At 40.2% G+C, this 16,090-nt stretch overlaps 1 protein-coding gene and 1 pseudogene across 1 annotated transcript in view; one reads left to right on the top strand and one right to left on the bottom strand.

The window, feature by feature from the left end:
• Positions 1 to 3,666: 3,666 nt before the first annotated feature.
• Positions 3,667 to 5,990, bottom strand: LOC123821838 (annotated as a pseudogene).
• Positions 5,991 to 6,127: 137 nt separating this feature from the next.
• Positions 6,128 to 16,090, top strand: part of OSTM1 (osteoclastogenesis associated transmembrane protein 1) — a 33,261-nt gene continuing 23,298 nt past the window's right edge. The window contains exons 1-2 of the mRNA XM_045843992.1: positions 6,128 to 6,616; positions 14,100 to 14,214. Coding sequence (XP_045699948.1) covers positions 6,215 to 6,616; positions 14,100 to 14,214 — 517 coding nt within the window. The 5' untranslated portion in view covers positions 6,128 to 6,214. The remainder of the gene's footprint in view (positions 6,617 to 14,099; positions 14,215 to 16,090) is intronic.

Raw genomic sequence — 16,090 nt, 5'->3', positions numbered from 1 at the left:
TACAGTGTCATGATGAAGCTGTCAATCACCAGTTGCTCACAGCTGTGGCCTTCTGAAACATCCAAATAGTTTCTGCTGAGGAATGTTAAAGCTTAATGCAAAATTTGATGTAGATTTGTCTCTGTGTTCCCTTTGCCTTATTTTGAATGTGATGGCTACACAGTACACATGCTCACTCAACAGCATCTATAGCCCCAGTTGATTAGTACAGTGAACTCATCATTGTTCACACATATGCATTCCAGCCCACTTTCCTTGGCTGCCTGGTTACGTTGATGTTGAGTGAACTATTCCTGTTATATTAACAATGGCTGGACTTTTTCTGGACAGACCGCATATATATACACACACACACACATATATATGTACATATATTTACACACACATATGTGTATATATAAAGAGTAAGGATTGCCTCATGTGATTTTGGAAGCTGAGAAGTCCCAAGGTGTGCAGTTGGCAAGCTGGAGACTTAGATGTTTATGAGTAATTACAGTTTGAGTCTGAAGGCTTGAGAACCAGGAGAGCTGATGGTATAAGTTCCAGTTTGAAAGTTGGCAGGTTCAAGACCCAAGAAGAGTTGATGTTTCAATTCAAGTCTGGAGGCAGGGGAAACAAAAACAATGTTCCAGCTCAAAGCAGTCAAGTGGGAGGAGTTCCCTTTTAGCATTTTATTCTATTTAGGGCTTCAGTTGATTAGATGAGGCCCACCCACATTAGGGAGGGCAATCTGCTTTACTCAGAGTACTCATTCACGTATTAGCCTACCAAGAAACATCCTCACAGGCACACCCAGAATAATGTTTACCAAATGTCTGGGTACTCCATGACCCAGTCAAGTTGATATGTAAAATTAACTATCAAAAGTTCACCCCTTGTTAACTTGGCACCCTTTGCATTTCTTAAAACCAAACAATCTCTAAAAAAGACACTAACAAAGTCATAATTCTACCTAACATGATACAACTATACTGCATACAACCAAAAGCAGACTAACCCCTTTCCAAGAAAAGGAGATACAGTCCTTAGTAATGTTTACTCTTCTCCTTGACATCCTTTAACTTAAATTCTATGATGTATTAGCAATACTTAAATACTATGACATAAAGTAAATATACCTTGTGTTATACAATAAGGGAATAAGAGAGAGAAGAAAACAAAGATTTTACACACACATTTATAACAAAATAAAGAGGAATAGCCATGACAATCAAAGTCCTTGTTTCTATAACTGGTCACGTGGTTGGAGTTGGTATCAAAGGCAGTTATTACTGCCTTCTTCCACTCCCTATCTGTATTCCCTTTGCCTTCAGCAAGCACCTCAGTTGGTCATGGCTCTTTACCTGGCGGGGTGACCCAAATCTCCATTCCTGTAGGGTCTGGGACAATAGTGGTCCTGCTTGGACTAGATTGCTGTAGTTTTACATTGGCCTTAGTCAGAGGGCATGGTAATACCAGGAGACACCCTAAGGGACCCCTTGTTTTCCAGACATACTCTTCCTTATCTCCATTGTGAAACAGTAGTCCAATTTCCCCTTGGTAGTCAGGATCAGTCACCCCAGCCAGCATAGTTACTCCTTTCTTTGCCTGTTGTTTCAGATGTATGAGATGCCCAATGTAGCCAAGTGGCAGTCTTAACTTCTAGTTCAGTGGAATCATTGTTGTACCTCCTGATGGATGCATTGCCTCCCTTTAGAAATAAGACCTCTGGGTCAGCAGAACATAAGGTTCTGGGAACAGTAAGCAAAAATTTTGTTAGTGGATCATTAGGGGAAATAGCGAGCAGTGCTACTCCCGTTTCCACTTCTTGATTCCTGGACCAATGAATTCTGGCTATGGAACAGCATCATATATTAGGTATCTAATTAACCGTAAATACTTCTGTTATATTAGGAAATGGATTCAGTGATCATAATTTGGTTACTGATAATATAAAAATACTAAAGTGCACATATTCATGTATATTTCTATTCATTTCTTTATTGAGCAAATATTTCCTTGAAAATATATTGATATAAACTTAAAGTTCTAATAAGATTCATCTATGAAAAATATGCTTACCACCATATAGTCTGTCAGGTAAATATGATTAAATGTCATTGCTTTAAAAATATTTCCTAATGGCCCCGGCTGGTGTAGCTCAGTGGATTGAGCCCGGGCTGTGAACCAAAGTGTCACACGTTCAATTCCCAGTCAGGGTACATGTCTGGGTTGCAAGCCATGACCCCCAGCAACCGCACATTGATGTTTCTCTCTCTCTATCTCACTCCCTTCCCTCTCTAAAAATAAATAAATAAATTTAAAATCTTTAAAAAATATCTCCTAATGAAAAAGCTATAAAATGCTCTATTTGGGGATGAGAGATTTGGAAATGAGACTGGACACAGGAGTGAATACGTGAGACTCTGCAAAGTGTTATAAATGAACAAGATTATTTACACATTCCATGTATTCAGGTCATTCTAGTCAGGCATGCAAAGTTTATAATCATTAGAAATTAATTCACTGCATTTTTGCATCTTAAAGAATTAGAAAAATGAAAGTATAAGTTTTGGCCCTGGCCAGATAGCTCAGTGGGTTAGAGTATTGTCCCAATATGATAAGGTTGCAGGTTCAACCTCTAGTCAAGGCACACACAGGAAACAGCCAATGAATGCACAAATAAGTGGAACAACAAATTGATCTTTCTCTTTCTTCCTCTCTCTCTATAAAAATCAATAAATAAAAATAGGAAGTGTAAGTTTCCACTGATGTATCAAAGGAAAAACAATTAAAGTGGATGTACATTTGCACTATACAAACTCTATTTGCACTATTTGCACTGTATATTGAGTGCCTACTATGTCCACAGCATCAGGCTACTTGGAGGAAACAGATTGTGAGGAAGGAGAAGAAAGATGTAAAAAGAAGTTGTAGCATCTACAAAACAAGAGGAGGATATTGGTGGGAATCAGGGAGCATAATGAGTGAGGTAAGAAGGGTTTCTATAGAGAGGAGGGGGCAGCAGTGACTGGGAGTTTGCTTACATTCAGAGGGATTGATCAAACAAGTAAATATATTAAGAATAATGACCTATGCACCCCAATGTTCATAGCAGCACAATTTACAATAGCCAAGTGCTGGAAGCAACCTAGGTGCCCATCAGTAAATGAATGGATCAAAAAACTATGGTACATTTACACAATGGAATTCTATGCAGCAGAAAGAAAGAAGGAGCTCCTACCCTTTGCAACAGCATGGATGCAACTGGAAAGTATTATGCTAAGTGAAATAAGCTAGGCAGTGAAAGACAAATACCATATGATCTCACCTTTGACAGGAACCTAAACAACAAAACAAAGAAACAAGCAAAATATAACCAAAGACACTGAAATAAAGAACAGACTGACAGAATTCAGAGGGGAGAGGAGAGGGAAGTTCAGGGGAATTTCAGGGGAAAAGGGAAGGGTTTACAGGAACGAGTATAAGGACACATGGATAAAAACTAGGGGCGGGTGGAAATGGGAGGGAGGACGGGGGGGGGTTGGGTGGGTGGTTTAGGATGGGAGTAAAAGATAGAAAATTGTACTGCAACAACAATTTAAATAAAATTTAAAAAAAGAAAATAGTTCATCAAAACATCATCAATAAAAAAAGTAATTAAAAAAAGAATAATGGGAATCTGGTTTTTCCACTGTTGGAGAAGGAAGTTACAAATATGAAAAGGGAGAAAAGTAGAATGAACTCTGTAGTGTTAGATCAGAACTAGCAATAACTGACTGGAAATACATGTAGATATAAAAATAAATGTAAATGTGTATATATTTATGTATATGTACACACATACACATGCATGTTTTGTGTATATTTTCCTTGGCTCTGTCCACTGAGAAAGTTTAGTAGCAGAGGCACCCAAATAATGTCCATACATAGTGCCCAGATGGTGGCTTCTTAATATCATTCTTCATTAAAAAACAAACAGAAAACCAGGAATCCTTGGAGAAATACCTGCTTCCACCACTGGGGCAGGAAAAGTGCAAGGTTAGCCTGAGCCATCTTGTGCCAGAAAGTAAAGATGTGCTTGAAGAATGATGGGGACCTAACAAGAACATATAGAAACCAGCCTGAACAGGCTCCCACTGGCCAAATATGGGACAATTTGAGCATCAAATTCAGTTTTTTGGTAACAAAAATGAAACAAAACATAGCCATAACAAGGATATTCAGGAACTCAAAACAATATCCAAACAGATTGGGTAAAAAGTAAATCTAAGGCCCCTCAGAAACATAAATTACACCATAAGCTGAATAAAAGTATAGTAACTCTGCAATTTACAAGGCAAAAATAAAAACAGGATGACACAAAACAGCTGAGAAATAATTTTCTAACAAATTTGTCAGAGAACTGTTTTGCGCCATTAGCTTAAATTCTTTTCACAGCCCAGGAGTAGTATCAGGATATTTGTGAGAGTGTCCCCTATTATTGCCTTGAGCTTGTCAGAAACTGGATGGGAGCTTGAAGTTGAATGAATTTTCCAGGTTTTTTGCACTGGATGCACATTTGTGCTGTACCCCTGGAACCCCTTCCCAAGCAAACCTGGAGGTTAGCCACCCTTGGACTATACTACAGAGTGAGAACTTATTCCTGCTGTCCAACACAGCATCACTAGCCAGATGGGGCTATGTACAGTTAATTAAATAAAATTAAACATTCAGTTTCTGGGTAGCAGTAGCCACATTACAAGTGCTCATCAGCCAAATGTGGCTTGTGGCTACTGTATTAGACAAAGCAGATATAGAGTCTTCTATCGATACAATAAGTCATCGGAAAGCACTGATGTAAGCAGTTTAGAGTGTTTGTTTGTTTGTTTTTTCCTGAAGAGAGCCAGTTTACTACATTCAATACTGACTTCTCTGTCATTTTTCTGTAGAAATACTGGTTTATTGTGCCAAGCTTCCAATATTCACCTATAACTAGTTAAAATGGGCTGAGTGTGGGGTATTCTTATTTCCAGATGAATTCTTCACATATTCTGGCTTTTGAAAGTTCTCCTTCCACAAATCTTTTACAACTATATACCCTGGTAAAAACCCCAGTCATAACTTCTTTCCACTGACCTAGCCCAATGCGATGGCATGTTGTGGATAATAAGGAGAGGCAGCTAATCCCGCGCAACCAGGATACATCAGCTTCTTTGTTTTGAACCTGTAGCCAAAAGGAATCCAACAACTCCAGCAAAACCAGTAACATCAAGTCTTGGGAAAAACCCAGGAGGTACATTTGAGTGATATTCATAACTGTATAACCATCACTGAAGCAAACTTTGCATCTTGGGCTCTGTTTGGCAGTTCAGTTCCTGACACCAACTTTTAAATGGCTCGCAATACTGTCGGAGACGTGAGATGCTTTCTTCAAGTTGAGTCCTTGGCTCTTCCACATATTTAGGAATGAAGTAGAATGAAAGCTCATTAACGTTCACAGAAGTTTTATGGAGTCCTTTTCCTGTGATGCACAGACTGTGGTGAGTACACTTATGCTGGCCGGTCCCAGTGATCTCTGAATTGCCTTGAACGTATCGCTGGCAGCGGTGGCTCTTGCAGGTCCCCTGTTTTTTGTTTCCGTTTTTTTTTTTAAAGCTTGGAAGCCTTACTAGACTCCACTGCCAAAAATAATCAATAGATGTTTTTACTCTTTCCGACAGGACGACGGTAAAATTATGTTAAGAAACACCAAGCAAAAAAATCTGCAAAGGCCCTGCCAGCGGCCTTAGGGAACTCACTCGTAATTCCCACAAGTCCGTCTTTCTGCGGCGTGACTTACAGAGCGCAGGGAATCCCCAAAGCGGTGGGCGATCGAGGGCCAAGACCTAGAAGATTTAATTGTTTGAAGAGTGGACGCCTGTTTTCACAGGACAGGGGAGGCTCGGCTGGGTGGCTCACAAGCAGACGCCACCCCAAACCTCGCGCACCCCTCTGTCAGCTGCCTGACGCGGGGTGTGAGTGCGAGACATCTCGAGTGTGCGCACTCCCGTACGCGGGCCTGCCCACGGGCCCTGAGAGACTCTCGGTAGCCAATGGGACCGGGCGCCGCGCGTTGGGGGCGGGGCAATGACGCGAGCCCCTCGTGACCCCACTTGCGGCCTGCACTTCGAGGAAGCCGGAAGCGACGGGGTCCGCGGGATCGGCTAGGGTTGGGGAGGTAGCGGTGAGCACCCTCGGGTGTGTGCACCCCACAATGGATTCCGACGCGACCGTCGCGCGGCGGCGGTCGTTGCTACTGCCGCAGCTACTGCTGGTGCCCCTGCTGTGGTCGGGGCTGGCTCAGGGCACGCTCGCCTTGGACAGCACCCCCCACAGGATCTTGTACGACCTCCTGTCAGAGCGGCAGTTGCTGATGGTGGAGGACTTGTCTCTGACCCTCCTGCAGGGAGGAAGGCTAGGGCCACAGTCTCTACCCCCAGACCTGCCGGATCTGGATCCTGAGTGCCGGGAGCTGCTGCTGGACTTCGCCAACAGCAGCGCAGAGCTGACCGGGTGCCTGGTGCGCGGCGCTCGGCCGGTGCGCCTGTGTCAGACCTGCTACCCTCTGTTCCAACAGGTCGCCAGCAAGATGGACAACATCAGCCGAGCCGTGCAGGTGGGTAGAGGAGCATACCCGGCACCTCTGGTGTGGAGGGTTGGGAAAGGAGGAGTACGTAATCGTGGTTTCACTTGTAGTGGAGCTGTTTTCCAATCTGTAAGAAAAAGGGGTTGGGCTAGGACTGTAGAGTTTGAGCATCAAAAAGTGGCCTTGGGGTTTTGAAATTTTGACTTCTTGGCGCTCTCGGACATCCTCTTAGTTCATACTGTTTACAGATAGATATGACTAGTTTTCTTGGGGCTTCTCCATCCCTAACTCTACCTTTTCTTTCCTCACCCCCTTTAATCCCCCTCCCCAAACTCCACCACAGCTCCGTCGTACTTCCACCTGGAGTTCCCAGGAAGGACCCTTTCCTGAACTTCCATGTAGAGTGGGGAAGCTGCAGTGTGGCAGTGGTTAGGACCTTGAGCTTTGTATCCAGAAATGTTCAGATCCACCACTTTCTAGAAGTTTGACCTTGAATTATCTTAATCTTAATTTCTTCCTATTAGCAGTATACTCTCAGCAGGTTGCATACTCTGTGCTCATTTTCTCATCTGTAAGATGGAAATAAAAGTAACTCTTAGAAAATTGGCACATAGTATTGGTTGTTAGTAAATGGGAGCTAAAATATTAGGAAATGGTGAATTGACCCATCGCCTGCCCCCCCCCCCCCCCCCACCATTCTTGGCACTCTTAGAGCTGTTTTGGTCATGCAGTAGCTGCCATGAAGGACTTAAAAAAATACATGTTCCTGCTCCTAGGATCCTTATAAGGTCTAGAATAGGAAAGGAATAGTGTCCGGTCTGGTGGGAGTCACGAGGTGTGGGCCAGAGTTGCCTTGTAAAGGGAAAACATGAATAACTTTGGAATTATAGAGTGGGGAAGTTTCTCTTGTGTTGAGAACACAAGCAGTCTCATGAAAATGTGGTTGGAATTATTTTTTAAAGATTTTATTTATTTATTTATAGAGAGGGAAGGGAGGGAGAAAGAGAGAGAGAGAGAGAGAGAGAGGGAGAGAGAGAGAAACATCAGTGTGCGGTTGCTGGAGGCGGTGACCTGCAACCGAGGCATGTGCCCTGACTGGGAATTGAACCTGTGACACTTTGGTTTGCAGCCTGCGCTCAATCCACTGAGCTATGCCAGCCAGGTGTGGTTGGAATTATTTTAAAAATCATAGTTGATTGGACAAAATACAGACTTGTATATAGTTACATTTTGCTTTAAGTCAGCCTGATATTATATAATATAAACCTAATTTTTTTTTACGTAAAGAAGGGATTTATTTGCATTAAATGATTCCTGTGGTCAATCTTTCTGTGAAGAGCTAGTTTTCAATGTAGTTTAAGTAAATGTAGGCTTATGTGCAATATTTTTCAGGCATAATTCTGTTGGGTATAGCAAGGGTTACACACACACCTCACTATGATTTAAAAATAAAAACCCCACTACTTGTCCCTGTCCACTATAACAGGGTATTATTAAATGGCATCATATTCTGTTTTGAGCAAAGGTGAGTTGTTTGTGGCCAGAATGACTGATTATGATGCAAAGCTTGGGTTTTTTGAGGCAGCAAAAGCTTTTCTCATTTGTGTAGATACTGTGGAATTAAGAAGTTAAAAATTATTACAAACTTTTGGGTGATTATGGACATCATCCAATCTCTGTAAAGATTTCCACACGAATTCCCCTTCCTACAGTGGGAGTGGCAGAAACTTCCTTCTCCTCTGTGCCTCTCAGACTCTACCAGTGATCTGGGACCTGGCTCTCCTCACCCTTGTGTGAAAGAAGGGGTAAAGAGATACAAAGAGGCAGAAAAACCCTTTTCCCAACGTGCATTTTTCTCCAATTCATTCTATATTTTGGTCTCTTTCCCTTCCTTTCCTTAGAGTTGAATGTGGTACATTAGCTGAAATGTATGATTTCTATAGTTCCAAGGTACTTAATGATTTAATAGGCATTTTTAAAATTGGTTTGGGTATTGAACCATAATGTATAATAATGAATATATGGAAAAATGTGTTCTGAGTTTCTTAGGAGTGAACTTACAGGAATCAGTTGTTTTTTTGTGTTTGGAGATGGGGTGGTTTTTTTCTCCAGAGTAATGTATTTTCTTTGACTCACATAGACTTAGTCTTTCATTTAGATTAGTTTAATCAGTAAGCACATGCTATTTGTAAATATTGGGCTGGTAAAAGGATGTGGAAGGAAAAAGGAAGATTAGGTTTAGGCCTCAAAACTGTTAATATAGTTGGGAAAATAAACCAATATTGTGAAAAATGAAATAGGAAAAACATCAATATTAATGTATAAATTGTACAATAGCAATTTAGAGCAAAAGGGTGAAGGATAACCTGAATTAAAAAGGAGAGTAAGATGGGGTTAATCAAAGAAAATCTACAAGCGGAATTTTGAACAAAGCATACTTTCTCACCTCTTTAGAGTCAATCCATGCCCATGGCTTGATTGAAAGAAGAGAGGAGTGTAACAATGAGAAAAAGAATCAAAGGTAGAAATTAGCAGGCTATTTTGCTGGTACAGCAAGTTAATTCATTTAATCATAATAGAATTATACGATGAGAATTCTGTTTTCCTGTTACTTCCTCTCTGAATTACTGGGACAAGGATCACCTATAGTTTTATTATCTCAAGGTAAAGAATACAGTGATTTGTGAAACCTGAAGATAGAACTGATGAATTTCCTCTTCTTTAGTTATACTTTCTTCTTTTAGTTTAAACTGATAGGGATGTGGCTTCATTGAGCTGTTCAGCATAATTAGAGTGGTTGCCAGGATGCTTTGGCCCCATAAATCCTGAATTACTAAGCTCTATCTTAGTCAACGTGGTTTGTTTAAAATTTATATAGATAGACATATGGATATGTATATCTATTTATTTATGAAGGTGCTAATGGTTGGGGGTATGTACCTAGAAGTGTTCAATATACCTTTAGTGTAGATTAATAAGTAATTCTTAGGAATATAGGCAAAATTGGAACATAGCATAACAATAATCTGTGTCTTTCATTAGAAATCAATAGAAATGTAATGCTTCGTATGCATTCATTAAAAAAATTAATGAGTACCAATTATGTGCTGGCTAATGGTAGCTACTAGGAATGTAGCTGTGAATGAGTAGAGCTTGTAGTGTGGTAGGGAAAATAAATATTAAATGTACTATTATATAAGTAATTACTTAGTTCATTTGTGATAAGTGTGTAGGATAAAACCTCAGATGTTACTGAAGCATATAACAGAGTACTGATCTTCACTGGGGCTGGGAGTAGATAGAGTAGATAGTGATTAAAGCTGACCCCTAAAATTTTAGAGGATGTGCGAGGTACACATATAAAGAAATAGCAGATGTGAAGACCGAGATGGGAGTCTAGTATGTCTGAGGACTAGAAAGAATTCAAAGCACTGTGAGCCAGGAGACTAGGGAGCTGAGCCTGAAGAAGTAGGCAGGTGCATGGTCACGTGGACCTTGTAGGGTATGTTAAGGGTTTTAGACTTTGATTGTCAAAAGCAGTGCAATATACTGAAAGTTATACTTCTGCAGAATGACATGGTCAGATTTGTACTTTAAAAGACCATCTGGCTGGCTACGTGAGAGAGAATGGAGGGGACTGGGACTGGTAAGGGTAGAGAAAGAGTAGGTGTGGGGAAATGAAATGAGACTCTTGCAGTGATAAGAGAAATGGTGGTGGCCAGGCTACATAGGGGCCATTGTAATGGGAAGAAATGGGTAGATTTCAGAGATACTTAGTAGATAAAATTGACCAGACTTAGTAGTTAATTGAATGTGGAGAGTGAAGAAAAGGAAATAATGATTTCCTGTGTTTTAATAATAACAGCTTAGTGAGTAGTGTTGCTATTTACCCAAATGGAGGGAGGAACCTTTTTGGTGGGGAGAATATCATGAACTTCATTTTGAGGTGTTTATGATACATAAAGTGGAGATAATGCATATGTGGTAGGATACATATGTCTAGAGATCTGGGTTTGAGATAATATGTTTGGGAGTGGTCAGTTTAGAAAGTAGTGTTTGAAACCATGGCATGGTGAGTATACTTGATAAATGAGTAAGGCATGCTAAGAGTTGAAGACTTGGGTAGAGAATAAAATTTCAAAGGAGACTGAAAAAAGAAGAGTCTGAAAGATGAAGAAAAATTAGGAGAGTATAGTATCCTGCAAATAAAAGAAAAGGGAAGGGTTGGTTATTTGTGTCAAATCCTGGTGAGGACTGGAAGTGCATCTGTCAACATTATCATTATTGGTGCCACAACCAGGGTAATTTTGATGGAGTGCTTGGGTTAAAGCAGGATTAAAGTGGGTTAAATAGTGAATGGAAAATGAGGAAGTGGGAAGAGTGAATCTACACAACTGATGAAGAATTTGACCTTAAAGAGGAGATAAGATACTCAATAGGTCACTACAGAGGAATGTGGGACTCAGCGATTTTCTTTAATTTCTTACCGTTACTTTGTCCCTCCTTTCTCTGTCTCTTCTCCCCTACTTCTTTCTTAAGATGGAGAGACCTGAACATGTTTAAATGCCCCTGGGAAGAGGATCCTATAGAGAAGGTGAAGATACAGGAGAGTGGAAAAAGTAAACAAGGTCAGTTTTCCTGAGAAGGCAGAGTAGATGGGAATCTAGAACATCCACACAGAGATGAGCCTTTGACTTTCTACACTGTAACCAGAGGGTCGAGGGAGAGGTTGGGAATGGAGGTAGTCAGCTCAGAGTTTCAGCTTGATAGCTTCTCTTTTCATTGTCAACTAGAAAGCCAGATGTTCTCTTGAGAGTAAAGGGTGAGAGGGATGTTGGAGTTTCAGGGAGAGTAGGGAAGATTGGAATAGTGGTTTTTAAAAAGGGGAGAATGAGCTGACAGGAAAGTGGGGAGTACAGTTTGGGATGATGGATTTATTGTGGAAATAGTCTGCTTGGTTTTTTGCTTTTTGCCATACAGACATGATGAAAGTGGATGGTTGGGTTTATTGTGGTTAGGGTTCTGCAATGTGGTTATGTGGTATTTGAGTATGAGTATTTGAGTATTAAGAATTTAAGTATAAACCAAGAACCATTATTTTTTTTATCACATCCTACATGTTGGGAACACAAAGATATAATGCAAAGTTTCCATCCTGATAAGGAACCTTATCCAGATAAGGTTCCAGATAAGGAATCTAGGCATACATATGTGTATATGATGCTTTAACAAACTGAGCCTCAGAGTGATTAAGTAACTTATCCAAAGCATTGTAGTGGAAGAGAGTGGGTTTGAATCCAGAAGGATACTACTACCTATTTCAGAGAGTTGTTACAAGGAGTAAACGACTCACACATTTGAAACATTTAGAACCATCAGGTACTCAACAAGTACATGATCATTGGGATTATTCATCTCTTCCCTTTCATTTCCATGGTTGCCACCATCTTTACATCATACTTTAACTGTGGAAATGGTCTAATTTTTCTCTCTGCCTCCTCACCCTGTGTATTGTAACCTAGAGTCCTGTGTTCCCCAAACTGCTTTTCATGGCACTCCCCTCAGAAATCTTTAAAAGTTTCCCACTGTTTCCCTGGCCACTGTAACTCAGTTGATTGGAGCACGGTCCTGTAAGCCAAAAGGTCACAGGTTCAGTTCCTGGTCAGGGCACAGGCCTATGTTGCAGGTTTGGTTTCCAGTTGGTGCGCTTATGAGAGGCAGCTGATCAGTATTTCTTTCTCACATCAATGTTTCTCTCCCTCCCTTCTCTAAAATCAATATGCATGTCCTTGGTTGAGGATTTAAAAAATTAAAAAGTTTCCCACTGTCTCAATCTTGTGACATTCAAGACTCTTAGTAATCTTGCCCTAAAATTGTCCCTCTAATGCCTCTACTTTCACAGAGGTATACTCCATTCTAGCTATATTAGCCTATTGAATAGTCCCCAAATACCACGTAATCATTCCTCTTCCCTTTCTCAATATAGGGCTTAGTTCAAATCTCACTTCCTGTAGGAGCTCTTCCTAATTTCTCCCAACTACACTGAAGTCTTCCTCAATTGAACTTTTTCACACAATCACTCATATAGACTAAATTACATTGATTTTTTTAAAATAGCTAGTCATCTGCTTAGGAAGATTCAACTCATATAACTGATTACACTTAGCCTACAATATCCACTTAGAGCACTTCAGGTTGGCAGCAAGGTAGCTAGGTGAAATAGCATATATCAGTTACCTACTAGGTGCCAGACATTGTTCTAAGTGATTTTGTTATTCAGAACTTGTGACTATGAAACTAAACCTCAGAGAGGTCACCTTGGCTTCCCAAGATGGCCAGCTAGTGAATGAAGCTTGTCTGACTCCTTAGGCTATGCTCTAATATTTAAGAAGTGATGATGAAAATTTTCTGCTATGGCTGATATTGCTCTGAAAGCAATTTCAGGAAAGGGGCTTTCAAAATGCTTTGTTTAATTTACTGTTTTAAAAGCAAATATTCATTTGAATGCATCTTTTAATGAGATGACAAAACTAAGCTATAGAGAGGGTAACCATCCTAAAATGAACATTAGAGATATTTCAGAGCAAGAATTCTACCGGCAAGCCATCATTCCCTCTTTTTTCACCCCCGCATGGTTGATCAGTTCTTTTCTACAGTCATCGATCGGTCTTTCTCTTTTATTACTCATCACACTATTCCTTATGTTTATGTGTCTGGGGAGGTTCTTGAAGCCCCAGTGTTGATGGCATTCCCTTTTACTTTTTTGTATCCTCAAAACACCAGGATTCTTATGGTGCTTGGTAAGTAGTAGGAGTTAATTAACTTTGAAAGAATGAAAAGGACTTAGTTCCTTGTTTGGGGCAAAAGGGAAATGAAATATATAAAGACCAAATAATTGAGAAACTTGCACTTAGTATTTGCATAGTTTGAGTTTCATTATTAAAATGATCTGTGGAAAGCATATTCTTTTATCTGGGTACAAACTGGATGTGTACCAAAAACTACCCAGAAGATAAAACTAAATGTTTTGTGATCATTTATTCACTAGATTAAAAAAAATCATGTAAATAATATATAATCGTTGTAGAAAAACTTAGTGTGAAAGATGCAAAATAAAATAAAAATCAGCATATTTCCTTATTCATATGTAACCGCTGCTACATTTTGTGAATAGCTTTCCATAATATTTTCATATGCACAAAAAGTAAGAAATACGACATGCGCAGAATTTGGGCATAAGTTGTTGAGGTTGTGCTATAGAAGCAGACACTTATTTAAAAAGCAAAGATTTTCTTCCCTTACAAATGAACCTGGTATCAATAAATGTTACCTGCTATTGTTTTATTACAATTGTTATTATTAATGAAATCATTATTTGAGTATATCAAACAATGTTAAAAATGCTTAGTGTAAATATTTTAACTATCTCAAAAAGGTTTTTTGTCTTAAGTTGTTTGGAACTCTTAAAAATACTCAGGCTATATTTTTGTTTTCTTTCTTTTTTTGGTTACAGAATACTTCTGAGAGTCATAGTTGTGCCAGAAGTCTCTTAATGGCAGATAGAATACAAATAGTTCTGATTCTGTCTGAGTTTTTTAATTCCACATGGCAGAAGGCAAATTGTGCAAGTAAGTAATTTTTTCATTTTCATGTTGCAATTATGGTCCAGTATATAGAGGTCAGATTTCATTTTAATGAACCTTGAAATCTTTGAATCTGTAGAATAGTTTTTAGTACTGTGCTTAAATGAACTCTGATTAACATCATGGTTTATTAGTGGGAACTACTTGGGCAAATACTGAAAGGCAGAAAAGTATAGCAGTTAACAGCATGTGCTTGGCAGTCACACAGATCTGGGTTTGATTCTAAACTCTGTCACTTATCAGCCCTAACGCACTAGGTATAGAACAGGGGCCATTTTTTTTGCTTCCCACAGCAGACCAGAGTAGAGCCCTCCCTTCACGTGGCCAAATCTTGGTCTGTTTGGGGCTGATAAACTCTGTTGGCCTCACCGTGATGACTCCCTGAGACCCTACTCCATCACAAAAGTGTGCAAGAACCCAGCAGGTGGCAGCTAGACTTGGTATACTGTGGGACATTTACTGAGTGGCCTCAGACCCAGCGCTGGCACTGAGTTTGAACCTGTATCAGTCTGGTGCATGCCACTCACCTCTGCCTGGTGACTTACTGAGAACCTATCTATGCAACTTGAGTATCATTCAGAGGTGCTTTCAGTAACTGAGCTTAACAGGCAGTCAGCAGGTGGAGGCAGGTCTTGGGGGACCTTGGGACTTTTGCTGACATGCCCCTGGGCTTGGTATTGGTAAAACATCTTTGGTGCAGAGCTTGGACCTTCTAATGCACACCAGGCCCAGCAAACTGTGCAGCCACAAACTGGATCACTTTGTACCTCCAAACAGGTTGTCCAGGGCCAGTCATAGACAGCATTTGACATTCATTGTCCAGCACCAGAGTCCCTCCCAAGAGGCCCCAGGAACAACACACCCAGTGGCCATCTTCAAACACCATCAGAGCAGGGTCCAAGAAATTTCACAAGCAGCATCTCCAAAGGGAGATTGCATCAGGCATCAGACCCTGCTGAGGTGAATTTGGCTTAGTGTGGTCAGCACGTCCACAGCAGCTGATACACTATGGTTGGGGTTGATTCTAACAGTCAGCCAGCTTGAGGATTAACCCCATGCACAAATGGGAAAATAGCAGTCAAGGCTCAGTGACAATAGGAAGGCTCATATAACCCATACAAAGGACATTTCTGGAGCTCTGGTGATTCCCAGCTCTGGTGATCAAGAAAACTGCAGCACTGGGTCTTTCAGATCACCTACTACATAAGGCCACTCTGCCAAGACTGGGAGTCATAGCAGGTCTACCTAATACATAGAAACAACACCAAGAGACAGCCAAGTAGGTAAGACAAAGAAACATCCTTAAATGAAGATCAGGAGAAATCTCCAGAAAAAGAGCTAAATGAAACAGAAGTAAGCAGTTTATCAGATATAGAGTTAAAAAATGGTTATAAGGTTGCTCAAGAAACTTAGTGAGAACTACAGTAATATGAAAAAGGATAGAGATGCCATAAAAAAGAACCAGTCAGAAATGAAAACTACAGTATCTGAAATGAAGACTACACTGGAAGGAATAAACAGTAGGTTGTATGAAGCAAAGCATTGAATCAGCAATTTGGAAGACAAGGTAGAAGGAGACACACAATAAGAGCAGCAAAAAGAAAAGAGAGTTTTAAAAAATAAGGATAATTTAAAGGACTTTTGGAACAACATGAGAGCAAAGAATCGAGAACCTATTTAAAGAAACAATGACCAAAAAGTTCCCTAAACTTGTGAAGGAAAAAGACACAAGTACAGGAAGGTCAGAGAATTGTAAACAAGATGAACCCAAAGAGACCTACACCAAGACACATCATAAATAAAATGGCCAAGGTTAAAGAAAAGGACAGAATCTTAAAAGCTGTGAGAGAAAGACAGTTAT

This window comes from Phyllostomus hastatus, unplaced genomic scaffold (genome assembly GCF_019186645.2).
Source record: "Phyllostomus hastatus isolate PE091 unplaced genomic scaffold, TTU_PhHast_1.1 phas_contig_40, whole genome shotgun sequence".
NCBI classification, from domain to species: Eukaryota; Metazoa; Chordata; class Mammalia; order Chiroptera; family Phyllostomidae; genus Phyllostomus; species Phyllostomus hastatus.
The sequence above is the reverse complement of the archived record's forward strand: the minus strand, read 5'-3'. Positions and strand labels throughout refer to the sequence as shown.